The 25587-nt window shown below is 46.7% G+C and overlaps 6 protein-coding genes across 6 annotated transcripts in view; 4 read left to right on the plus strand and 2 right to left on the minus strand.

The window, feature by feature from the left end:
* Positions 1-639: 639 nt before the first annotated feature.
* Ssl (Suppressor of Stellate-like) lies at positions 640-1721 on the plus strand. The gene is made up of 3 exons (XM_002138946.3): positions 640-759; positions 821-1387; positions 1465-1721. Exons 1-3 carry the CDS (start codon positions 746-748, stop codon positions 1547-1549), a joined length of 666 nt encoding a protein of 221 aa, XP_002138982.2. The 5' UTR covers positions 640-745; the 3' UTR covers positions 1550-1721.
* Positions 1722-4178: 2457 nt separating this feature from the next.
* Crtp (Caldesmon-related protein) lies at positions 4179-6781 on the minus strand. Its single transcript, XM_001361937.4, has 2 exons — positions 5905-6781; positions 4179-5839 (listed from the first exon to the last, which is right to left on the minus strand). The coding sequence occupies exons 1-2, from the start codon at positions 6650-6652 to the stop codon at positions 4344-4346; spliced, it is 2244 nt and encodes a 747-aa protein (XP_001361974.3). The 5' UTR covers positions 6653-6781; the 3' UTR covers positions 4179-4343.
* Positions 6782-7336: 555 nt separating this feature from the next.
* On the plus strand, positions 7337-8048 carry LOC4805597 (uncharacterized). The gene is made up of 3 exons (XM_033377662.1): positions 7337-7356; positions 7441-7768; positions 7826-8048. The coding sequence occupies exons 1-3, from the start codon at positions 7337-7339 to the stop codon at positions 7970-7972; spliced, it is 495 nt and encodes a 164-aa protein (XP_033233553.1). The 3' UTR covers positions 7973-8048.
* A 1648-nt stretch (positions 8049-9696) lies between these two features.
* LOC117183739 (uncharacterized) lies at positions 9697-10414 on the plus strand. The gene is made up of 3 exons (XM_033378721.1): positions 9697-9756; positions 9820-10137; positions 10192-10414. Exons 1-3 carry the CDS (start codon positions 9697-9699, stop codon positions 10336-10338), a joined length of 525 nt encoding a protein of 174 aa, XP_033234612.1. The 3' UTR covers positions 10339-10414.
* Positions 10415-12062: 1648 nt separating this feature from the next.
* On the plus strand, positions 12063-12704 carry LOC117183539 (uncharacterized). The gene is made up of 3 exons (XM_033377663.1): positions 12063-12122; positions 12186-12503; positions 12558-12704. The coding sequence occupies exons 1-3, from the start codon at positions 12063-12065 to the stop codon at positions 12702-12704; spliced, it is 525 nt and encodes a 174-aa protein (XP_033233554.1).
* A 1286-nt stretch (positions 12705-13990) lies between these two features.
* Positions 13991-25587, minus strand: part of LOC4805599 (beta-3 adrenergic receptor) — a 55994-nt gene continuing 44397 nt past the window's right edge. The window contains exons 2-9 of the mRNA XM_033377922.1: positions 20689-20917; positions 20482-20607; positions 19952-20068; positions 17789-17861; positions 17292-17707; positions 16965-17096; positions 16678-16803; positions 13991-15942 (exon numbers count right to left, since the gene is read on the minus strand). Coding sequence (XP_033233813.1) covers positions 15169-15942; positions 16678-16803; positions 16965-17096; positions 17292-17707; positions 17789-17861; positions 19952-20068; positions 20482-20607; positions 20689-20917 — 1993 coding nt within the window. The 3' untranslated portion in view covers positions 13991-15168. The remainder of the gene's footprint in view (positions 15943-16677; positions 16804-16964; positions 17097-17291; positions 17708-17788; positions 17862-19951; positions 20069-20481; positions 20608-20688; positions 20918-25587) is intronic.

The following is a 25587-nucleotide window of genomic DNA, read 5'->3' on the forward strand; positions in this document are numbered from 1 at the left end:
GGCATTTTTTCTGCACTCTCCATCTTGGTTTTTTCTCGCTGCCTGTCTGTTGGATGGAATCGGATGGGGATGGGCAACGAGCCAACGGAGTAACCAAGTTAAAAACTTTTAAGCGAAAATGGGAATTGAATTTGCAGCAACTACGGAGAATGGAGATGGGAAAGATTCGCAAAAACACACATGCGTGTGGGGCAGCGCCAATCCATTTCATCGCACACGGTGCCACACACCTTTTGTTCCCCAGGCAGTCGTGGGCTTCAAAACTTTCTGATGCTAACCAATTTCTGGTTTCGAGTGCTTCAATCAACTGCGTATACTCGAGTGGGCATTGCCGAAGGTGTAATCTTTGGGTATGAATCAGTATAGTTCGTTAAAGCGAAGAAGCGGCGGCAGCTCGTTCTTTTATTTAAAGATTGACACACGAGTGCATAGGGTTGTCGCATCGGTCTGTGGATAGGCTCCACGAAACAGTAGCTGCCATGACTGCCAGTGGCTGTAATGTCTCCCGATTTGCCTTCATGGGTAACCTCACGAATGATAAGAAGGTGCATCAGGCTTCTGCTCCCCGAGATCCTCCAATTAATTCAGACACACGCACTCCTATAGCACATATCGTATATCGAAGCATCGTTTCATTTCCTTCGTTTCATCCCATCCCTGTTTCATTTTCAATCAGCTGTGTTCTATCAAACGAAACTTGCCTAAAGTTTTACACTTACTGCGAACATATTTTCAAGAAACTAAAATGTCTTGCACGTCGTAAGATCTTTGAATTCCGTTATTATAAAATACGTTTTGCACGTTTTTACGCTATTCACAGAGGAAGCACCACCGTAAGCATCGCAACTCCGCCGATGGGCGACGACAGCTGGGTCGGATGGTTTTTAAGCCAGATTGGCAACGAGTTCCTGTGCCGCGTGCCCCTGGAATTTATGAGGGATAAGTTCAATCTGTACGATCTGGAGTCGGAGGTCGTCAACTTTTCTAAATCTTTGGATACCATAATGGATCCGGAGTTTTGCGCCAACAATTGGGTGGGCGATGGTGCCCACATTGAATCGGAGAGACTGTACGGCCTGATCCATGCCCGCTACATTATGACGGCCCCAGGCATCGATGCCATGCGGCGGAAGTACGAGTATGGCGACTTCGGGATCTGTCCCCGAGTCTACTGCGAGGGCCAGCACGTCCTACCCATTGGTCTCAGCGAAAAGTCGTACGAGTCCACGGTGAAGATCTTTTGTCCATGCTGCCGGGATATCTACCAGCCAACGCGGAACAGCGCCGTGTTAGATGGCTGCATGTTTGGGCCCAACTTTCCCCACATGTTTCTTATGGAGTTGCCCACGCATCGCCCAACGCTATCCGAAGAAAAATATGTACCTCGGTGAGTGATTTGTCCCGATCTCTGCCTCTCACCCTCACCCTCACCCTCTCTCACGCTCTACTCTCTCTCCATTGCAGTCTCTATGGGTTTCAGCTGCACAAGAGCGCTTTGGAGCCAGTTCCAGATCCAGCTGCCAATAAGTGCGCCAACTCCTACGCCTAGTGCTTCTTCCGGTCTGGACTACCCACCATTTATCATCTGAATGTACTTAGCATTAAACTAGTCTCAGTGCATGGATATCGCCAGCGCCAGCACCACACTCACACACTCACACTATGAAGACACACTGCAAAAGAGTTCGCTGGCGATATCACGCACTTGACTGATCTCAATAGCTCCTTCGTTCTTACTATTGTAGAGGTATTGTAGAGGTACTCCTAACTTAATCGCAACTTTAGCGCTTCATGCTGTATATAGAGCTGCCTTTCAACTTGTTGCAAGACTGCGAGTATGCTGCCCCTAGAAGCTGTTAGATTGCGCAATCAAAATCCACTTGCGAGCGCCGACCTGCTAAGCCCATAATGGACATTACCCGGCGGGGCAAGGATGCCCGATGCTTGCCGGCAGAGCTCCAGTAAGTCATTCTCTTATTATTATTTACTGCCGCTCTGCCGCTCTGCCGCTTTCAGATGCCCCACTCGAAGCGGTTTCCTTCGTCGTGTGTCGAGACGGGGGGGCCACGCGTGGTTCTCTCTCTTTCTCTGTGGAGGCACTCACACTTTTCACACTTAATTTCATTAAGTAATTTTTCATACTGGTACTTTTATTGAGTCTAGCAACTGGCGGAGCGTGTAATGAGCAAGCGATGGAGATTTTGCAAAGAAAGAGACCATTTCGCTTTACATTACAATTGACAGCGTGCTTTTCATTGCTCAATTCACAATGTGTTTTCCACTTTTCCTTGTCTGTTGTTTTCTCTTCTTGCTGCCACCTGTGGATGCTGCTCCCTTTGTGCCATACCTCTTCTGTAAGCTTTTTGCTAATCAAAAAAACACGATTGGAAAACAATGCGAATTCACTCCGGCTAGATGATGCATTGTCCTGCCAGCAAAAGCCTAAGTAATTGAACATCCCGAGAGTCGGAGCATATTCTTTTATTTATGCTAACTCAATTTCATTCGGTACCTAGATTTTTGACCACCGTGTACGTTCATTCGATTAAAAATAGTTTATTTGTACAGCGAAAATGCGGTCCGGTCCAAAATGCATTTCCCTAGAATTTCGAAACATTCGATTGCATCGCTGCCAACTCAACAACTCCACAATTGCACCTGTGTATATTTTTTTCCAGGATGTTGTTTTTCTGTGCCATTCGGAGAACTTTCAGCGGAAATATTATTGTTTGCGGGAGGGCACAACCCTCGTCGTTGGGCAAACAATAAACGAAATTGGACAATATGTACTATACCTCTGCAATCTCCATTGTTTTAGGGGTACAACGATAGTACAAACAAGCTGATGCAGTTCCTTGTGCAGTGGAGTCAAGCCTCTATTCTGTCAGAGGATATGGTTTTAATTATCTTAAAAACATTGATGTTTTTGCGTCGTTGCTAACACTGTCATACCTGCACTATATACACCATGTCGCAAACGAGCTTTCTGGATTAGATCCCAGGGTCTTCGGGCTATGGTGGTGGCCGGACACAAAAGTCGCCCAGGCCAAAGGCCACAGCTTCAGACGATCGCCGATTTCCAAGCCGAGCTGCATTCTTATCAACTCTTCAGTTGCCCCCGGGTCCGTCCCCAGCTGCAAATCGTTGAAATCTTGTGTCTAGTGCTGGTGCATGCCTATTTAAAAATGCACAAACCGTGGCCGCTGGATACACGAATAATCGTATATTCAAGCCTCAAATATGTGTCATAGCATTGGATGCTTTCCACAATTTCTGAACTGAAGGGATATTTGACAACATCTCAATGGTTGCTGACCCCTGCCCAAGCACTCCCATAATGAACCTTTAATATACTAAATTGGTTAACTTTGCCAGCCGGCAAACTTTTCACAACTTCAGAGCGGATGCGAAAAAATCCCAGTTGTGTCAATTTCGAGTTGAGCGCTCGACTGAGCCCCAAAGACTACAAAGCTCCTAAACGCTGGCTGATTAAGCCGCCGGGAGTTGGTCGCTGCTTTGCGCCGCTTGGTGCCTGTAACCGACACAGAAGAAAGGAGCACCGCCGTAATTATCCTGATGAGATTGCCCGGAAATTAGCGTAGAAGGTGACCCGGTGGTGACCCGGCCTGAGTACCGAGTCTCTCACAGAGTGAGCCGAAAGCCTGGTTAGCAGACTTCAAATTAAGTTATGGCCGGCTCCGCGGAACACCGGACATGTCTGCCTGCTAATAAGCTAAATGAAACAAAAAGGGGATGTCACTCTCAGCGGCAGTCACAAATTGATGAAGATGGAAGCGGACGGAGATGGCGACGGAGGAGACGAAACCTAATAACTTTGGCCACGCATTAATTGGAATTTATGGAGCATTTTGCACGGCCAAGCCACTCTAAGGGGACATTGCCCGCTGGACAGGCCACTGCCCCACTGGCTTCTTCACTGCTAAACAAAGCGCGTAATGTCCGCCAAGTGCCATTGGAGGGTACGGTTTCTTCACGCCTTCAATCACAGCGGAGCGGCCTCCACTCCCACTCAGTCGAACAAGTGGAGAAAGCGTACCGAACTCTTGCGCCAAGTTTAAGTGCTTTTAAAAAACCATTAATGTCATTTCCTTTGCCCCTTACTGTCCTATCTGCCGGTCCTGTCTGTGTCTGTGTGTGTGCGGTGATGGCAGCGGCGATCCGGATGGGCTGAGGGGTCGGTTGCACCCTTTTATTCACTCTTTTACTGGCCTCGCAGATGGAAAAACATCAAAATACAAAACAAGAATACACTAGAAACGTGAATTTTGGAAGTGTCAAATGGGATTCGGGATTCGATTGATTGATATTTGTGTGGGTTGGCGCTAACGAGACTTTTTGTTACCAGATCCTTTCTGGTTAGGTGGGGGTGGTGGCTGGGGCAACGGTCCCGCGCCCCAGGTTCCCGTGGGATTTGGGATAGCTGCTGGACGATTTTGTCCAGTGAGAGCCTGAGCCCCGGTCTTAGGCATTCCAAGAGTGGCTCCACGTGCTTCTGTACCCAGAATGGATCCACGGTGGCTCGGACCTTGAGCGGATCCACGACGAGTTTTTACAGACACTGGTGGACGAGATTGCGGCAAAGATTCCCTCCGGTTTCCTGCTCCTGGGACTTTGGGGGGAGCAGCCGGAGCAGCGCCTCCAGGGAGCTCTGGACGCGATGGCTTCGCAACAACAGCCGACTCGACTTTGGGTGCACTGGGAGGAGCGTTGGTCATCTTGGCCACAGAAGGAACAGCTGTGGCATCCAGCCGGAGTTCTGGCATGGGTGGAGGTGCGACAAGGTTCGGCAGGCTTGGGTCCTTCGAGTAGCGACGAATGCCCTGCATGCGACTGGGACAGGCGCCCAGCGGTGGCGACTCCTCGTAGCAGACATGGGGGCCGTAGTCAAAGGAATCCGTGCTATCCACGGCGGGCATGCCGCGACGATGGAAACAGTTGATGGGACAGGAGGGCACACACGGCTTGTAGGGCTTCTCCACAGAGGCCATCTTCTTGATCTTGACGGCGTTGCAGTAGATCTGGTTGCGAGCATCCCGCTGGTTCTCGCGGCACATCTCCGCCTGGTCGTACTTGCGATAGGCGAGATCCGCCTGGGCGTGATACCCCGGCCAGCAGTAGTCCCGCAGCTTGCTGCGCTTCACGATACCTCTGTCCGGCTGCACATCTAAATTGTTTGACCGCGCATAGCGCTCGACTGCGGTGGCAATGGGGTAGAGGGGGCGGCCAAGCTTGCGGGACTGCTCCATGACCTCGACGGCCTGCGCGTAAAACTTCTTGTCCTCCAGGAGGTAGGGATCGTCGTCGCAGGCAGAAATGCGCATCAGCTCCTGCTGGCGCTGCTCCAAGAACTCCTCCCTCTGGCGGTGGAGGGTGTCACGCACCTCGGCCGTTACTCTGTCGCGGTTCCGTTTCTCGGATATCTCAAAGTGGCGGTTGGCCTCGGCGTTCTTCAGCCGGCGGGCCACCTCGAAACGTTGCAGCTCCCGCTCTCGCTTGAGCTTCTCTTCAGCCTCCTGCTTCTCCACCAGTTGGTAGGCCTTGCGCTGCTTGGCCAGCACCTCCAGCTCGCACTGGCGACGCGCCTCGTCCACCTGCGTCTCGAATTCGTAGCGATCCTCCAGGGTGGCCTGGCGCTCCTCCAGCTTCTTCTTGCCGGCCTGCTGCAGTCGGCAGACGCGCACCGCACGCTCCTCGCGTTCGCGCTGCTTTTTCGCACGGGTCTCTTTTATGTGGGCGTTGTAGCGGCCATCCAGTTGCCGAGTGGCTACCTGGTAGACGCAGTTCCGTCGGTCATCGATTACGTCGCAAATGCGCTCATCTGGGGGGGTGGGGGGATTTAGGTTTAACTTCCACTCTTCTCCAAGAGTTCGGTGTGGGACTCACGCTCTTCTATCTCAGCCTTCTCCCTCAGGGAATCGCGGTAGGCCTTGCGATTGAACTCAATGCTGCGTGCCTTCCTCTCCTTGAAGGCCTTCTCCTCCTTGTCCTGCAGGCACTTGTACTGCGCCCGCTCCACCACCTCGTCAAAGAGGCGCTGCTCCTTTTCGGCCGCCATGAGTTTTCGCTTCGCTTCCACGTCCTGCATGATGGCGAGACGAACGGCTTGTCGCTTCTCCTCCTCCTTGGCCGCAAGCTCCTCCTCGGTGATGTTAGTAAAGGGTATGAGCACCTCCGGACACATGATCTCATCCTGCTCCTGCTGGCGACGGGCGTCCTCGGCGATTTCCCTGTTAAGCGCCTCATTGAAGCCCCGCTGATGGAGCATCTCGCTCTCGAGCAGTGCCTGATGCAGAGCCCGATGTCCCGGCTTCAATTGGTCGAGAATATTGTTGGCCCGCAGGATCCGCTCCTTGCGCAAACGCTCTTCGATTTGCTTGCTCTCCTGCGGCTCGGCCGCGACGACTGGCGTCACAGCCACGTTGGACTTCTCCTCCGCCTTGTGGGTGACCATTCCCTTAAAGTAGCTGCACAGCAGATCGTTGCCCTCCTTGAGGTACTGTCGGTACCGCCGTTCCTCCTCGACATCCGCCAGCTGGGCGTGCTTCTGCTTCTGCTGGGCCCGCGACTGGATAGCCTCATAGCGCTTGGCCGACACCACGACGGGATGTACCTGGAACCGTGGCCTGTGCATGTTCTCTGTGCGGAACACGGGCGATTAGCGGATCAATTTCGAGATATATAAGATGTCAGTTCAGTGTGTAATTTTATTTCACAGAAGCGAATGGAAATTGACTTCTAACAAAGGGGTTTATTTTGAAATGACATTAAATCAAACGAATGATATGCTGTGGAATGGTCAATGGCTAATGGCTTAGAGTTGCTTTCCATCAGTCGAACTTGCAAAAGGGGCTCCCCCTTGATGGTAGTTTCAATCATTATACCCATTATATCATTATAGAGTGTGTAGGGATATTAGTTAAGGGTGAAAGTGTACGGATTCCACAATTTTTAGGATACGACCAGCCTGTTGAATCTAGATTAGAACTGGTCGTTTATTGTGCAAGAATTAACATTAGAACATAACAAGCGGTCGTGGTTAACCTCTCTTTCTTTCTACATTTTGTCAATCTCATTGTATAATCAAAAGCTCACATATACACTGACTGACTGAGTACCGGGTATAAAAGTAGAGCCACGGCCCTTGCCACGGCTCAAAAGGCTACCGCTCGTTAGAGTTTTATGGTAATGACTTTTACTTTATAAACCTATAGGTAATGTTCATTTTTTAATCTATTTTACATTTCTATGGCACCATTGGTAAAAACAATCCCGATTAATTCAAAACAGACCACATTTCTATCTGCTGCCGAACAGAATGAACTCTAAGTTGCTCGGGTGTGGGTTTTTACTGTTTTCTGCCTTCCTGGTTTGTAGTGTAAGATTTTATAACTCATCGAAAATAATCTTCAAACTAATAAGCAACGTGTTTCAGGAGGCACCCTTCGTTAAAATGACAAATGCCAAGTGTCCGTCGTACAACAAATCGTGGGTGGAGGTCCACTATTGTCGCCTGAAGGCCTACTCCCGGAACAAGACCAGCTTGAATATAAATGCCACCTTCCTACAGCCCGCAAACAATATCTTTCTCCGACTTAAATTGATGAAGAGGGCCAATGGCTATAAGCCATTTCTTTGGGACTTCACCTTTGACGCCTGCGAATTCATGAGGAAACGGAATCAGCCGGTGGCCAAGATTGTCTGGAATCTAATCAAGGATGTTTCCACAGTGAATCACACCTGTCCTTATGTTGTATGTGTTGAGTGTTTGTTCATAATCTTCAGTCTCTGATGCATTAATCTATAGGGCTTGCAGGCTGTTAGCGATTTCCACCGTGTTGAAATACCCCTCCCAATGCCAACTGGGGAATATCTTCTTTTGATGACTTGGATATTCGATGGTAAGCCGCAGTTTTCAACAGATGTCTATTTCACATTTGTGGAGGATTATTAGGGCACAAGGCGTGAACAAATTGTTTTCACTGATGTAATTGTCCAAGTGACTTATGGATTAAAAATGATACTGCTGATTTCCCAAAATAATTTGATGTTTACTTGGAAACGCCGATAATATTAGCGACACGACAAAGAGTGCGTGCGAGAGAGACAGAAAACCAGTCTGAGCGTGACGTCGGACGCTACGTAGCCACTGCAAATTGATTTGTTCCTTTCGCCAATAAAAACAATCCGTTCTGATCCAGATTGAGCAATCGGATAGATATGGTCGTTATCTATGATTCTGCATTTTTAGTTTTCTCGAATCTGCAATATTGTGTATGCAACAGATTTTCGTCCTTAGTGGGGGTGGGCGAAATTTTGAGATATACGTTTTATAGTGAGATCTAACAGGAGTGCGGATACCAAATTTGGTTACTCTAGCGTTAATAGTCTTTGTGGATGCGCCAGATCTTCGTCCTTTGCGGGGGCGGAGGGGGGTGGGGCGAAATTTTGACACAAAACGGTCAAGGTCTGATATCAGAGGAGTATGGATACCAAATTTGGTTGCTCTGGCTTTTATAGGTTCTGAGATCCTTGAACTCACATTTTGCAATAGGCAAAACCGACCATGAAACCTGTGTGTTAGAGAGAGACAGAATGAAATTGTTTTCTTGACTCTGGCTATAATAATTATACGATCTGGTTCAGATTTTACACTCGTTTTCCAATTCTACGTTTTCAGTTTTCTCGTATCGTCGAAATTGTGGATGCCACAGATTTTCGCTTTTTGTGCAGCCGGAAGTGGGCGGGGCGAAGTTTTGAAATATTCTTGTAGCAGTGACATATCACAGAAGTCTGGATCCAAAACATCGTTGCTCTAGCTCTCATAGTCTTTGAGTACTAGGCGATAATAGGGACGGACAGACGGACGTACGGACAGGAAGACAGGGCTCCGTCGACTCGGCTATTGATGCTGATCAATAATATATATACTTTATGAGATCGGAAACCATTCCGTCTGGACGTTACACACATCCACTTTTACCACAAATCTAATATACCCCAATACTCATTTTGAGTATCGGGTATAAAAATGCATTGAGTCTATTCTATTGATCGGCAGTGTATTTTATTATTGTATATTAATGGATATAGGAGGATATAATTTATTGAATTGTGGGAAAGCGTCTTTAAATAGTTCCATAGTCCCAAATGAATTCTAAAGTAAGTGTCGTATGCTTCGACAGCGCCGTCATAAAAACCAATTCAAGCAGGCATACCTTACATGTATGAGAATCGTGCTGGCTCTAGAGCGCTGTCTCTCTCTGAAATTTTCTAGACAGTCTGGAGCCAGTTTTAGAAACAGGCGGCAAAAAATCGAGCTCAAAAATGTTGTACTCATCTTACTATTTATATTGTCTTTGCCTGAACCATATACATAGGCACTTCAGAGTTTCTTACCTCACATCTGGCCAACTGGAGAGTATACTTTTCATATCTATAGAAAACCGGAGTTTGCTATTAATGTTCACTTCAAATTTGAAGAGGATTTATGGGCAATATTTTGTTCATTGAACAAAGTTTAATTGGCCAGGTTAGTTAGGTAGCAGATCGATTACCATATAACAAATAGTTTCGCTCGATTTCCTCATATAATTTTCCGCATATTAATCTGTATCCAACCATCAACATCGAAGTTCTTCTATCGGTAGTCGTAAGCAGCAGCTCGGACCGGAAGCAATGAACTATAAAATAATCTCTTTTGGAATGGTTTTGTTTGCCATCTTCCTCACTGGCAGTGTAAGGTTCTATACTCGTATCTAATCGGAAATAATCTTCAAACTAATAAGCAACGTGTTTCAGGAGGCACCCTTCGTTAAAATGACAAATGCCAAGTGTCCGTCGTACAACAAATCGTGGGTGGAGGTCCACTATTGTCGCCTGAAGGCCTACTCCCGGAACAAGACCAGCTTGAATATAAATGCCACCTTCCTACAGCCCGCAAACAATATCTTTCTCCGACTTAAATTGATGAAGAGGGCCAATGGCTATAAGCCATTTCTTTGGGACTTCACCTTTGACGCCTGCGAATTCATGAGGAAACGGAATCAGCCGGTGGCCAAGATTGTCTGGAATATAATCAAGGATGTTTCCACAGTGAATCACACCTGTCCTTATGTTGTATGTGTTGAGTGTTTGTTCTTAATCTTCAGTGTTTGATGCATTAATCTAAAGGGCTTGCAGGCAGTTAGCGATTTCCACCGTGTTGAAATACCCCTCCCAATGCCAACTGGGGAATATCTTCTTTTGATGACTTGGATATTCGATGGTAAGCCGCAGTTTTCAACAGATGTCTATTTCACATTTGTGGAGGATTATTAGGGCACAAGGCGTGAACAAATTGTTTTCACTGATGTAATTGTCCAAGTGACTTATGGATTAAAAATGATACTGCTGATTTCCCAAAATAATTTGATGTTTACTTGGAAACGCCGATAATATTAGCGACACGACAAAGAGTGCGTGCGAGAGAGACAGAAAATCAGTCTGAGCGTGACGTCGGACGCTACGTAGCCACTGCAAATTGATTTGTTCCTTTCGCCAATAAAAACAATCCGTTCTGATCCAGATTGAGCAATCGGATAGATATGGTCGTTATCTATGATTCTGCATTTTTAGTTTTCTCGAATCTGCAATATTGTGTATGCAACAGATTTTCGTCCTTAGTGGGGGTGGGCGAAATTTTGAGATATACGTTTTATAGTGAGATCTAACAGGAGTGCGGATACCAAATTTGGTTACTCTAGCGTTAATAGTCTTTGTGGATGCGCCAGATCTTCGTCCTTTGCGGGGGCGGAGGGGGGTGGGGCGAAATTTTGACACAAAACGGTCAAGGTCTGATATCAGAGGAGTATGGATACCAAATTTGGTTGCTCTGGCTTTTATAGGTTCTGAGATCCTTGAACTCACATTTTGCAATAGGCAAAACCGACCATGAAACCTGTGTGTTAGAGAGAGACAGAATGAAATTGTTTTCTTGACTCTGGCTATAATAATTATACGATCTGGTTCAGATTTTACACTCGTTTTCCAATTCTACGTTTTCAGTTTTCTCGTATCGTCGAAATTGTGGATGCCACAGATTTTCGCTTTTTGTGCAGCCGGAAGTGGGCGGGGCGAAGTTTTGAAATATTCTTGTAGCAGTGACATATCACAGAAGTCTGGATCCAAAACATCGTTGCTCTAGCTCTCATAGTCTTTGAGTACTAGGCGCTAATAGGGACGGACAGACGGACGTACGGACAGGAAGACAGGGCTCCGTCGACTCGGCTATTGATGCTGATCAATAATATATATACTTTATGAGATCGGAAACCATTCCGTCTGGACGTTACACACATCCACTTTTACCACAAATCTAATATACCCCAATACTCATTTTGAGTATCGGGTATAAAAATGCATTGAGTCTATTCTATTGATCGGCAGTGTATTTTATTATTGTATATTAATGGATATAGGAGGATATAATTTATTGAATTGTGGGAAAGCGTCTTTAAATAGTTCCATAGTCCCAAATGAATTCTAAAGTAAGTGTCGTATGCTTCGACAGCGCCGTCATAAAAACCAATTCAAGCAGGCATACCTTACATGTATGAGAATCGTGCTGGCTCTAGAGCGCTGTCTCTCTCTGAAATTTTCTAGACAGTCTGGAGCCAGTTTTAGAAACAGGCGGCAAAAAATCGAGCTCAAAAATGTTGTACTCATCTTACTATTTATATTGTCTTTGCCTGAACCATATACATAGGCACTTCAGAGTTTCTTACCTCACATCTGGCCAACTGGAGAGTATACTTTTCATATCTATAGAAAACCGGAGTTTGCTATTAATGTTCACTTCAAATTTGAAGAGGATTTATGGGCAATATTTTGTTCATTGAACAAAGTTTAATTGGCCAGGTTAGTTAGGTAGCAGATCGATTACCATATAACAAATAGTTTCGCTCGATTTCCTCATATAATTTTCCGCATATTAATCTGTATCCAACCATCAACATCGAAGTTCTTCTATCGGTAGTCGTAAGCAGCAGCTCGGACCGGAAGCAATGAACTATAAAATAATCTCTTTTGGAATGGTTTTGTTTGCCATCTTCCTCACTGGCAGTGTAAGGTTCTATACTCGTATCTAATCGGAAATAATCTTCAAACTAATAAGCAACGTGTTTCAGGAGGCACCCTTCGTTAAAATGACAAATGCCAAGTGTCCGTCGTACAACAAATCGTGGGTGGAGGTCCACTATTGTCGCCTGAAGGCCTACTCCCGGAACAAGACCAGCTTGAATATAAATGCCACCTTCCTACAGCCCGCAAACAATATCTTTCTCCGACTTAAATTGATGAAGAGGGCCAATGGCTATAAGCCATTTCTTTGGGACTTCACCTTTGACGCCTGCGAATTCATGAGGAAACGGAATCAGCCGGTGGCCAAGATTGTCTGGAATCTAATCAAGGATGTTTCCACAGTGAATCACACCTGTCCTTATGTTGTATGTGTTGAGTGTTTGTTCATAATCTTCAGTCTCTGATGCATTAATCTATAGGGCTTGCAGGCTGTTAGCGATTTCCACCGCGTTGAAATACCCGTTCCAATGCCAACTGGGGAATATCTTCTTTTGATAACTTGGATATTCGATGGCAAGCCGCAGTTTTCAACAGATGTCTATTTCACATTTGTGGAGGATCCGTAGCCGAACAGCTGAACTTGAACTAATGAATCAAATCAAAACCCCTTTGCAGGGGCTCAACTTTATTACCCGGTACTCAGTATATACATATATATGTATGTGAGCTTATTTATGTTATTTACACAATATAATTGATATGTCCTTTGGTTGGTATAGCTCTTATTGCCTCATATACGATAAGTTTTCGTATAATATGCGCATATTCGTATAATTTGTATAATCTCTGTTTGTAAATCGTCATCAAACTTTTTGAAACTGCTCCACAGGATATAACGCGTCGGATGCTGTGCCAAGCTATGCCGCAATTAGATGAACCCCAATTAGCGTTAATAAAATTAAGCGAAACCTTGTGAGAGGAGGGCCAGGCCGAGTAATGGTGCCTCCAAATGGTGCAAAATCCAATCCCCGTCGGTCGTCAAATTATACAGAAAACTCTGATGGCGGGCAAATGGGAATCGGAGAAGGAAAAACATGAAATGTGTGCGGACCGGACCGAAAGCGGTGGAAAGTTGACTTTCATGCAAAAAGTTTTTTACTCTCACGCAGAATCTCAGGCTGATGCTGTCGCAGGCGGCATGCGGCATTCGGCAGCCGGTAGGCGTGGTCAGACGGCAAACACCGGCGATTATTGTTACAAAGTGCAGCGGAGCGAGTAATTTTTTCGGGGCATGAGAGAAGAGTCCACATTCAGATTTGGATTCAGATTCGGATTCAGATTCAGTTTGAGATTCAAATTGCCAAAGAAGCCGCGGCCCCCAGGGGATTGGGGCAGGAGGAGCGGAGCGAATGCGGCTTCTGAAAATTGTTTTGTGAAAATTAGTTTTTCAACTTTTCCTGTGCGTTTCCCTTGCACTTCTTTCGCTGCTCCTTTTGTCGGTTTTTTTGTTCGCCCGCTGTTGTGTGGCCAGATGAAAATTTGAACGCAGTTTGCGATATTAATTTGCATTTTGGGCATCACTGGGCCGCCACGCTGTCATCTGGGGCAAAGGGGGCAGGGAGAGTTTTTTGAGGCGCAATAAAAATCAAATTTGAATAATTTTTAATTTATTTAGCTTCGTTTCAGTCGAAGTTTTTCATGGATGTGGATGTGGGTGTTGTGTTTGGGATTTTTATTTTTATTTTTTTTTTGTTTTGTGTTACTTTTTTGGGATCATTTTGTTGGCTGCCTTTTGTTAAACGGTTTCAATGTAATTGATATTAGATTACGAGTTCCTTTATATGGGGAAGTGAGATGAGAATTATTTAAAGTAGATGAAAAATATTGATTTTCGTTGTAAATAAATCATAAAACCACTTGTGACTTTTTGCTTGTTTTCTTGATATTTATTTGGTATTGCCTTTAAATCCATTTATACTCGTAGTTATGTATCTTTCGTTGATCCTATGCATATCTATTGTTGTATTTGATAAGGACTAAACTAGAGTTCGCTTAGACAGTAAATTGATTTAATTTAACTAATCCGTTATAGCTACAAATTAGAGGATGGTTTAACAATAATTTTACACCGACTAAACTTAAATTCTTGACAATCACAAAGTTAGGATTTGATTTTGTTTTTGATTCCGATTCCGATTGGTTAGACAGTGAGTATACTCGTAATTTCAATAGTATTCAGATTCGATTCGATTGGAGTTAGAGAACTAGGACTATGATTAACCACAACGCTTTAAGATCCATATCCATTCATATGCCCGACCCAGAAGATGGGAACGAATGCTCATAGAGGGGGAAAGGATACACCACAGACACACACGTACAGTATCTGAGAGAGGAAAGTCTGACTTCTCCTGTAAAGTTTACATTTTGCGCTTCTGGACAGCTTTCTTTCCTTTTGAAAGTCAACCTGGCTGCCCCATAGACAATACGTTAGCATAATCGTACCTAATTTACACACATAATATCTTTGATTTAGTTAATGCTCACACATACACATGCACATACAACACGCAACCTTTATTTATCTGCAGGGTGTCTTAGGGTATCACAAACACTGAATGAACACTTACTATGGTTAAGATTTGAATTTCATGGCCGATTCCGATCCGATCCGATCCGATCCTATCCAATCTGATTCGATTGAAGATTCGATGGGAAAGTTCTTAGAGCAAAGGATCTACAGCAGGCCAATATTTACGATATCTTTGTATTGAAATCCTACATAATAGACGACACACATATTATATTTGCAGGATCATGCGACATTTAAGATAGACACAGACACTCATTCTATGGTTAAACCATTTCCCCCGATCAAAGGATTTGTCTTCACTTGCGATACTCGGCCATGGAGGAGGCGGCTGTGACCTCTGGCGGCGGACTGTGGCAGGAGACGCGGATGCGGTTCAGCCGCAGACTGCTCGTATGGTGGACGCCATGGTGCAGCCGGGCCTGCTGGTGCAGCGGATGGTGCGAGCACTTGGTGACCTGGCGGGCCCTCTGGCTGGCGAGTATGACGTCCTCTGCGTACTAAATGTCCGGAATGCTGCGACCCGCAGACATCTTGGACTCAGCCTCTCCGCCGCCGATGCCGCCACCCCCGCCGGCTCCGAGTGCCTTGCTCTTGGCGCAGTTGACGTCGTGGAAGAGGTGCTCGCACAATTTGGGCTCCGAGTTGGAGAACTTGCCCAGGTCGGAGGCGGACGTGGAGTCCTTGCACAGATTCAGCTGCAGATCGCTGGCCTTGCTGAAAGACGTGGTCTGCAGCTGCGACTGCTGCTGCTGTTGCTGCTGCTGCTGCTGTCGATGGTGCTGCTGCGGCTGGTGCAGCTGGTGCATGTGGTGGTGGTAGGGAAAGTGGGGCAAGCTCTTTTGCATAGCGTTGAGGTTGCCAGAGCTGACGGTGCGCTCGAGTATCTCCCCCCAGTACTTCTCGGAGAGGCCTTCGATGTCGGGCCGCATGGTGGGGTACGCATCGTTGGCCGATGCCTGGTGCACGTGGCCGTGTCCGCCTCCCATCGTGCTCCGGATGCACTGCGAGGCACTGCGGCTCAAACTGTTGGCCCTGGAGCGGCCGCAGATGCCGAGCACAGAACCGCCAATGGAACTGCCAATGCCACCGGCTCCAGTACCCAGTGCTCCGCTTGCCCCAGAACTGGTACCACCACCACCCCCCCCGTTGTTGCCGGGTGGCCGGGAGGCGGGCGGCTCCGGCGGGACAGGAAGAGTTGTGATTTCGAAATCGTTTGCATTGATGTGACAACAGGCTGATTTGTGCTCGGGCGTTTCCTCGTTGGGGAAGCACTGAAACGGAACGGAACGAGAACCAAAATGAAAACGAGTGCGTCATAAATTTTCCTCGCTTAGTTTTTCCATGCCAAAAATTAATAAGGATTTTGCAACTTGCAACAAAATTCCCGCAAGGTTGTGCCCCCAAATATGAGCCATAAATTTTCCACAGACTGACCTCCAGTTTCGTCCGAGTTTACAATTTCGAGCGGAAGTAAATCATGCAACTTGACTGCGCTTTCCCCCCCAAATAGATGCATGGATGGACAGGACGACACAGGGTCATGGGGGGAGGGAGTTGATGGGAGAGGGTCAGACAATGTAAATGCCGTTTTGGATTTTCTCGAACATAATTCAAAATCACTTTTCACAGTTCGTTATTGGTGCTGGTGCTGTTGCTGTAGCTGTTGTTGTTGCTGTTTTGGTGGATGTTTTGCTGCTGGAGCCTGAGAGAGAACTTCCTGTGTCTTACACCTTTTCCAGGAGATTTATGGTGAAGTTTCTCTGGTTGCCGGAAAGTTTATGCAGCTGCCCCGAATCACTTCCCACCCTCTAACCGAAAATATGGAATCTGCAGAGTCCCGGATGCGCCTTTAGTTAGGTGTTTTGAAAGCAAGGGATAAGCAAATCAATCAATCAATCAGGACTTATGACAGCTTTTGCTAGCACACATCGGACAGCGAAAATGTTTTCAGACTTCATAGATCTTACACACCAGAGGGTAGAGGCCATCCCAGGGCAGACACTTACTTTGTTTGGCATCAATTGACGACTCAGACGGCGGAAATCGGAGTTGAGGAGCCAATACATGAAGGGATTCCATAGACTGTTGCTCAGTGCTGTCCAAGTGACGACAAAATCAAGAAACGGCGGCAACTGCAGACAGAAAGAGAGGGAATGAAATCAAAGCTCATGCGACAGACGTGGCGTATGCGCAACATTCACCATTCATTACGTATGCGCCACGTATGTCGGACCGAGTATCAAAGGAAGGGAAGTACGATAGAGAGGGGGAGAACGCATAGGGAGCCACTTGCCTTCGAGCCAGTGCATGCAGTGACTATCTCCTGTATGGTCCATGGCGTGACCATAACAATGAATCCCAAAGAAATGGCGGCCATCGAACGTGACGTGGACCCTGTGGAGTTCTTCTCCTGGATGGGAACAATCTGGAAATATTGGACAATGTAATTAAAATTATCTGAGTACGCGTTCGAGGGAGTTGGCGAGAAGCTTGGTTGGGCGTTAGAGGGCGCATATTGATAGCGTTTTCAATTTGTTTGTATCCACTATGCAGCCAAAGTTCATTTTATTTACTCTTAACTTAATCCCAGAACTCGGCTCCCGTCTACCCTTACGCTTACCTTTTTGGTAATCTTGTTTGTCATGCTCGGCATCCCAGCCAGACCCATGCTCATCGCCATGCTTAGGTGGTGCCCCATCACGGGTGCCCCATGATGATGATGCGGATGGTGCGGATGATGCGAGTGGCCGTGGTAGAGGTGCTGCTGCTGCTGTTGGTGGTGTTGATGCTGATGCTGCAGCTGGAGCTGCTGCTGCTGGGCCGGATGGAGATGCGGATGCGGATGATGGGCGGCGGCCGTGAGGGGCATTGTCGGATCGTTCAGGCGGAACCGGCTCATGTGGAAGCTGGACCCATAGCAGTACATCAGCACCATGGTGGTGGGGAAGTAGAGGGCGCATGTGGATAAAATTCTATACGACGGCTTGCTATAGAAGGGTTCGCAGGCCATTAGACCTGTATTGTTGAAGTAGTAACCTGTGTAGATGGTATATAGAATCGGATGTGTGTGTGTGTGTAAGTATACATAGTAGAAGGCTGGCTAATGCATAAACTAACCTTTGGGCAGCACAAGAAAGCCAAATACCGTGAGACTGATGATCCAGGTTAAGCTCAATATGGCAACACAACCCTGCAAAATACATGGATATACAAAAAGATTGTGTACTAAGCTATTTGTTTTCATATCCCGTAGCCTCCTACGTTTGGACTGGTGACCACGTTTCTGATGCACATTTTTTATGGTTCGGATATGTGGCATGGAAATATGTTCGCCAATGCAGCAAAACGTGCCACAGGAGCTCTTTTATTTGTACTGACGGTTGCGAGAGATGTTTCTGTATAATAATTAACCTCAATAGCAGACGCAACGGTCACTCCTCAATCAAACGAAACTGTTTCCAAAAATTTCACAAATGGAATTAAAAACTTTTGATTACTTGAAAAACATTGCCACAAAGAGCACACCGACGGACAGAAGGCACAGAAGGTAGAGAGGGGCTTTTGGTGAAAGGCTGCCACAATCATAACTGACTGACTAACTGACTGAGTGACTGAGCGAACTGGCGACCATTTGCCTGTCCCTCAGAATTGTTACAGCAATACACAACTGGAACTCGAAAATATCTAGGACCCAGGGTCCATGATCTAGGGTCCGGGGAGTGAAAAGCCAGAATGGAACAAAAAACTTTTCCGTTTTTCACTTTGGCCTGTTTTATTTAATTTACCGCCGGTTATCGTTTACAAAACTTTTGTAGACCTCCGAATATCAACATTGAATAACCCCGAAAACTACCAGAAACTTGCATTTACTGAATAAAATTATATTATTAGGCAAACAGTTTTTGGCATCCACATCTACTTTAATTGAATGCCACACTAGACCCAACGGGAGCACCGTTCGAGCATCGCTTTTCGATTTGTTTTGATTGGGACGCGAAAAAACGATAACTATTCTTGAAATTTCATCAGAGCGAAGAGAAGAACAAAAATACGCCTCTTAATGTTTATTTAAAGAGTTCCTTCCATTCTGTTTTTCTTTTACCAAACAAAAAGTTCTGTGTTTATGGCACTTTTAAAATTATGAAAAATTAAAGGTTTAAAGTTTTTGCAGGCTTTTTTTAGGTTCTGCCTCAACATTCAGGAACCATTTATTAGTTTTCGACATGAAAAACTCATATAAAGGCGAACGGGGCGTGGCAGTGCGCCAATTTTGGTCACTTTGGTGCTCCATTTTCGCATGCCAGGCAGCAAAAAGAAACGAAAAAATTCCGAGTGCAAGGAAATTGTATGTAAATATTTGCAACAAACATTATTTCATTGGCTGGTCCTTAAATTTATTATGCCTACGATATTGGGAGCAAAAATTACAGTCCTGGGAAGAACTGCATTTGACGGCAGTTCCATTTGTGCACATTTCCGAATAACAGTTATGAAAAATTGTACAAATTCTTGAAATATTTGTTATCGTTGTATTTGCTTTAAGGGCTTCCTTTTTTATTTATTTTTTAATGGTAATTAACGCTTGTTGGCAAAAGCATTTTTCCTCTCTTTTTCAGAGTGGGGCCTCATAAATTATGATGTAAAAGTGGAAAAGGGAAATAGAAGGAGAGTTGGAGAGTTGGATGCTGCCCCGTTTGCTGCTCTTTGGCTCTTTGGCGCTCTGCCTGCGGTTTCCGTGGGAGGTGCCGCTTCATTTGCCTGCTTTCCTTGGCCCTTCGGTCCATGGGGCCTTGGGTCCTTGGGTCCCGGACTTGGCTGTGGTCCTCGCACTTAGCCAAAGTCAATGCGCGTAAAAAATCACCCGCCCTACTGTTCGCCTCCTTCGTTTGTTTATCTCTTTTTTATACACTTTTCGAATGTCTATTGGGTTCCGGTTTCTATTTTGCTGGCTTTGCTATTTCATTCTCCCATTCTCTCTTTCTCTCTATCTCTCTTTCGGCTTGGTCTGTTTGTTTGTTTTTTTTTAATGACTGGCAAGGAGCTTAAAGCCCATTATCCTTATTTATGCCTGCGTAATTGGCTCCTAGAAAGCTGTTGTTGTTGATTTTTATTGGCGCGTGATTTCTTGTAATTTGTTGTAATTTTGTCAACGTTTTGCTTTTGTTTCGCTTTGGCTTCGTTTTTGTTTCGCCTTCGCTTCCTTTCGTGTTGCGGATAAATCGCTATCTCGAGGATAGCCCGGATCCGTGCCTTATCTGCAGCTGCAGCCTACACACTTACCTTCTTGCTGGAGTGCTGGTAGTAGCGCCGCGGATGCAGCGCACACATGTAGCGGTCGACGGCCATGCAGACGAGTATCACGGCGCTCTGCTGCGAGAGCGCCCCGCGCAGCAGGGCCTAAGGGAAGCGAAGAGGCGAGAGGTTAGATGGTTTTCAATTTTATAATGCAAAATATTTATAGTACATAGAAATTTATAGTACGTTGTTCCCTTTCGCATTCGCAAGTACCGCCGAAAAACTGATGAAAATACTTGCACTGGAATTTGCTCATCCTTTCAGATACCCGCACCATACTTCTGTATGATTTGTATTGATTGTATTAACCATAACGCCAAAAGCCATACGCTTGCACGCACAAATCGCATCCCTAATTGCCTGTATCTGTGTCCTTTAATTACCCATCACAGGACATTGTGTGGCAGTGGGTTAGTTGGCCGCACTGGACGGCACATTATTGTATTGCCGACCATCTCCACCTGTTGTTGGACACTCGCTCACTCACTCACTCACTCACTCACTCACTCACTCACCTGTATCTGACAGAAGATCTCGCCATATGGCCAGCAGTGGAACAATGCCGGCATTAGCCCAAACGGTGTAATTAGCAGGCCAATTGTCAGGTCATTCAGTGCCAGAGAGGTGAGTAGATAACGTGGCTTAAATGGTACATAAACGGATTATTTGGGGTTGCCACAGGCACAGGCACAGGATGGAGGGACATGGACATGGACCCTCACCTGTTGGTGAATGTAGGCGGCATAGCGACGGTTGTTTATGACAAAAATGACTAGACAATTGGCACCGATGACGCCCAGTGTGAGGACCAGAATGAGGACCGCCTCGATGGTCTCCGCAATGCCGATGTGCGCGATGAAGTTGTGGCCCGAGTAGCGGGGATGCGAGCAGCTGGAGTTCTTCACGGCGGGTGCAACCAGTAGTGTGCCAGTCTTCAGATCCATCGCAAAGCTGAAAAGATGGATGAGAATGGCTGAAAAACTCTAGTCTGCAAAACTCTGAAAGGGGCTTAAATATTGCCTCGCGCTTAGTTCGTATTTGATTGCCTTTTCGGCCCCGAAAGGCACAAAAGCCAGCCGTCGAGCGGGCGTGCGACGAGCGATGCGCCTTCCGTATCCGTTCGCCGCGTCGTTGCGTTCCCTTTTTCCGCAGCGAGAAATGCAAAATGGCGACAATTTGTTACGCCATAATCAAGTCAAAGCATGTGAAAGCGACGCCGCACGCTGACAATTTATCAGACAGGGCGGAGTAGAGCAGAGCAGGACAGAGAATGGCGGATAGGATGCGGGCCCGGTCCTGCGGCCGGTTCTCGCATGACGTCGATGACATCTACACGAAACCGCAATGTTGTCACTCCAAAGAGCAGCCACAGCACTCGGTCTCTGCACCAGGAACAATGGCGAACAACGGCCCGGCCCGGCCCGGCCCGTCCCCCAATATGGCGGCACTTCCTTCCTGGCCCAAAAACAGCACACTGACATAATGAAACTTAACAGGATAATTGGATGAGTTTGAGAGATCCCTCGGGTTTCGTTTCGCTCCCTCCGTCTTTGTTTTAGTACTCATTCGCGATAAATCAAAAGAAAACTCGCATCACCCATCCTCCCATTCTCCCTTGCTCCCTTCCTGCCTGCCTGCCTGACGGTCCATCTGTTTTGCCAGCCTGCCAGACGTTGATGTTGATGTCTCTCTCTCGATCTCCCTCTTTGGTGGTACGTATACGTATCTCTTTGCGGACCTCTGTATATCTGAATGGTTACGTCTTCGTCTCTGGACTGACACTGAGAAATGTTTCGGGGAAGAGCTTTAAAGAACAGCTTTCACTCTGTCGCTCTGTCGCTATTTGCATCATTTGTTTGTTGTCGCATTCCTTATTAAGTTTCGCCACGCATACGCATATACACGTCGCACAGTCTGCTTCTGCCATATCCCAGAGCTCCAAGGATATGGGCGGCGCGCCTTGATTTATAGTGCCTCGTCGGCCGTCTGTGGGTCGCCAGAGAGTCGGCCGAGAGTCGGCACAAATCACCGTATGATATATAACCGAACTGGAAAACATTAAGCCCCTTCGACTAGTGGATTTAGTACGCTAATGTGGCGGTGGGGGTGCGGGTGGGGGATGGCTCTGTCCCTCCCTCCCTGTCTCCCTGCGCTGTCTCCCTGCGCTGTCCGAGAGATTGTCCTATCCGCACTATTAAGTTATCTGTGGCTCATAACTTAACCCCAGCCTTGGCCTCAGCTTCAGCTTCAGGTTTTTCCATTATCAAAGCGGTGATAAATCTTCAATTTAGTCCGAATCAATTAGGAATTTGGAACTGGCTGAGGTAGCAGTTCTCCCATCGAAACAGGACACTATGTGTGTGTGTGTGTGGGAAAACCAATTTAAATTTTCAGAGTAATGAAAATGGGGACATTCGCTTAATTCCTCGTATTGTTAAGTCTGGCGTAATCGAAGAGTTGCAACTGCAACCCGAAACCGAAGCACACACACGGAAATAGAGGAGAAGTCCTTTCCAGCTGCTGCGCTGATGGGGAAAAAGGAAACCGAATCCAGGACTCAAATGCCAGACCGCGTAATTGTTTTAAAATTCACAGCGAAAATGGCAATGAAACGCGGAGGAAGCGCTAACGGCGCCATTATCATCGTAAAAACCCAATGGAAACCCATCGATGGGTCACGTGGCAAATGCCATTAAAATAAACGAAATTTCCATACGAAATTTGAGGACAGTGCAGCAACAGCAGCAGTGGCAGTGGCAGTGGGAGTGGCAGTGGCAGCAGTGGTTACAATGTTTCATAGAAGAGACGGAGAATCGACAAAAGACAAATGCAGAATAAATAATTTAGTTGCCGGATTAGAGAGCCGCAATCCGCTTTTGAATTTACACTCAAGTTACTTCCATTAGTGGCGTTGAACGGCAGAGCTATTGCATATCATTAGGAGCCGCAGCAACATCACCAGCAGCAGCCGCAGTTGCTGATGCTGATGCAGTAGACACGCCATGCCATGCCACGCCACCTCACACCACCCAGCGTGCCGCCCACACAGCGCCCACAGGAGCTCTCGTTGCCTGGCATAATCCGGGCTTTAAGTTATAGCAGTAACTTGGCACGGGCTCTGGCACCAGCGGATGACAACTCGCTGCGCTTTAGCCGCTTTATTGTTGCCTGCCAAATGATAAAGAAATAAAAGTCCTACCTCCTGCGCATAGGAGTGGACTGCAAGGACTTGTTCCCCTGCCCGAATTTCGGCTGCGCATAAAAAACAATGGCCACCAGGAGCCACCGGAGCAGGAACACGGCACGGACGCACACTGCAGCATGTGGGACAGGAAGGAAGGACACCGATTCGGAATTCACCCAAAGGATGTGTGTGTGGGTGTGTGTTTGGGGGTCCTCTATGCGTGCGTGTTAATGCACAAAACCCCCCGAAAGGAGGCAACTCCTGCCTGACGATGCATTTCATTTCATGCACATTTACACGCAGCTCCTGCAGAAGGACCATATAAGGTTGCTGCTCCTGTTTTGTCCTTAAGCCAACGCTGACAGGCCACAATGTGCGTGTGGCACAGAGTGTGTGTTTCAGATGCAAATTTGCTGGCAAGGAGCTGCTTTTTTGCAGCATGCAACCAGCTCTCTGGCTTATTTATAAGATTTGCCCGCCGGCAGCACACTTCGCACATGGGTCAAAGCTGATTCCGTTTGACAAAACGCCCAAGTCGGGGACGGGGCCAGAGACAGAGACAGAGCCAGGAACAGAGCCAGGAACAGAGCACGAGCCACACCCGTTGACTGATTGCCCTGGTTTGTTGGGGCATGGCAAGTGCTTAGAGCGAATTTGTGGTCGAGTGCAGAGTCTGCAGGATCCAGAGACCATCCAGCATGCAGCATCCATGCAGCAGCCAAGGATGAAGCGCATTCAGCCGAAGAATGAAAGGCAATGGCGTAAATCGACTAGTTATTGCCACAGATTGCCTTGGTTGGGTTGTTCGGGGTTAATTAACTTCGTTGAAAGGCAGTGCCACCAGGCCTCGCAACACAAGCAGCAGATGCGCTAATTGATGTCCTCCTGCCACTGATCCTGTCACTGAAAAGTGGAAATTTATTCAAGGCCAACCTGTCGCACACGAAATACGAAATACGAAATGCGAAATGAATTTTCCCCAGAAGTTGTCGTTTCACGTGTCAACAGTGGCTGCCAGAAGTGTGTGTTTACTTTTGAATAATAAGCATTTAATTTCTGAAGACAGCTTGCCTTGGCAGATGGTTGATACTTCAACGATAAATATCTGACATTCCGCCCTTGGAATTCCAATTAAAACTCACTTCATTTGCTCAAGTGTGTGTTAATTATTATTACTTAAATACATTGCACAAATATGTGCATTGTATTATCTGCACAGGCTCCTTAGGCCAACGAAAGCACTTCCTTTGGCCTCCTGCCACGCGTTTTGCTCATACGAAAAGCTTTCATTTAATATTCCCCCTCAATTACAACGTACGAGTACAGCGAGCTGTACGTGAAAACTTTTGACAAGCAGCTCCTTTGTGCTGCAGTCGATGCAAATTAACCAACATTATGTCTGCATAATGGCAGTACGTGCCCTTAGACCTCCCCCCTCCCCCTCCCCCCTTCCACCTTTTGCACTGCCTTGGCGCGGGGCGGCACATAAATCAGGCTTAATATGAATTATTGATTCAGATTCAATATAATCCAAATATAGTAATGCAGATTAAAAGAATTTGAATGGGAGCTCAAGCCTCCGCTCCAGACACTCGCCCACCCACCCACTAGGCATGCCAAGGGAAGCACGCCTCCGCAGGCATGTGTGGATATAGGCCTCCACCATTCACACACACACAAAGAACACATAAATGGGGGGCGGGAGCTGGGCTTAAAAGTTGTTTAACCCCGAAAACGGTGCAAACGGAATTTAATAAATACGTGCACGGCATTTGTGATTCTGTTTCGCTCGCTAAAAGCTGCTAAAAACAAAAAAATAAACGAACAACTTTCCAAAATAATCGCCCGCTTGGCTGCAATTAAAGAGCTTCCCGCCGCAGCCATAAACCGAATCCCCAAAGGATCCCCTTTCTCCGCTCTCCCTTTCAGCTTGTGCGTGTGTGTGTGTGTGTGTGTGTTTGGAGGAACTTTTCCGTTTGCCATATGCGTTATCACGTACACATAAAAATGGCGTAAATGTTTTCGAAAGTTGCATCAAACTTGCTATGAAGTATGCGCCATACACACCGAAATCGCATGAAATCAGCAGACAATGGACCATGGAACCCATTCCCCCCTCCCCCCCCTCCCCCCCTCCCCGATCACCCATCACCCAGCCCCCTGCCCACAAACAGAAGACAGCCATAGGATGTGCAGGGCACGTTTAAAAGTCAAAAGAAATTAGAGGCAACAGTTGAAGGTTTCTTGGAAGAGAATGGATGAAGCAAATTTAGAAGAAATGTGATAGGAATACTGCAAACATTGAAAAAGGGTATATGGAGAGAGCAACGAGACTGCAGGCCTTTCCATTCTTCTCCCCCTACTCTCTAACTATGTAAGTCCAGACTTTTCCTTAGATCTCATTTCCATTACATTATTAATCTGGTTCTTTGCTGCG

Source organism: Drosophila pseudoobscura, chromosome 3 (genome assembly GCF_009870125.1).
Source record: "Drosophila pseudoobscura strain MV-25-SWS-2005 chromosome 3, UCI_Dpse_MV25, whole genome shotgun sequence".
Classification (NCBI taxonomy): Eukaryota; Metazoa; Arthropoda; class Insecta; order Diptera; family Drosophilidae; genus Drosophila; species Drosophila pseudoobscura.

Coding starts and splice junctions, on each gene's coding strand:
- Ssl (XM_002138946.3), top strand. Junction 1,388..1,464: donor GAAGAAAAATATGTACCTCG/GTGAGTGATTTG, acceptor TCTCCATTGCAG/TCTCTATGGGTTTCAGCTGC.
- Crtp (XM_001361937.4), bottom strand. CDS start 6,652: ATGCACAGGCCACGGTTCCAGGTACATCCCGTCGTGGTGTCGGCCAAG. Junction 5,840..5,904: donor GAAGGCTGAGATAGAAGAGC/GTGAGTCCCACA, acceptor CCACCCCCCCAG/ATGAGCGCATTTGCGACGTA.
- LOC4805597 (XM_033377662.1), top strand. CDS start 7,337: ATGAACTCTAAGTTGCTCGG. Junction 7,357..7,440: donor ATGAACTCTAAGTTGCTCGG/GTGTGGGTTTTT, acceptor CAAACTAATAAG/CAACGTGTTTCAGGAGGCAC. Junction 7,769..7,825: donor TGAATCACACCTGTCCTTAT/GTTGTATGTGTT, acceptor ATTAATCTATAG/GGCTTGCAGGCTGTTAGCGA.
- LOC117183739 (XM_033378721.1), top strand. CDS start 9,697: ATGAACTATAAAATAATCTCTTTTGGAATGGTTTTGTTTGCCATCTTC. Junction 9,757..9,819: donor CCATCTTCCTCACTGGCAGT/GTAAGGTTCTAT, acceptor AACGTGTTTCAG/GAGGCACCCTTCGTTAAAAT. Junction 10,138..10,191: donor ATCACACCTGTCCTTATGTT/GTATGTGTTGAG, acceptor ATTAATCTAAAG/GGCTTGCAGGCAGTTAGCGA.
- LOC117183539 (XM_033377663.1), top strand. CDS start 12,063: ATGAACTATAAAATAATCTCTTTTGGAATGGTTTTGTTTGCCATCTTC. Junction 12,123..12,185: donor CCATCTTCCTCACTGGCAGT/GTAAGGTTCTAT, acceptor AACGTGTTTCAG/GAGGCACCCTTCGTTAAAAT. Junction 12,504..12,557: donor ATCACACCTGTCCTTATGTT/GTATGTGTTGAG, acceptor ATTAATCTATAG/GGCTTGCAGGCTGTTAGCGA.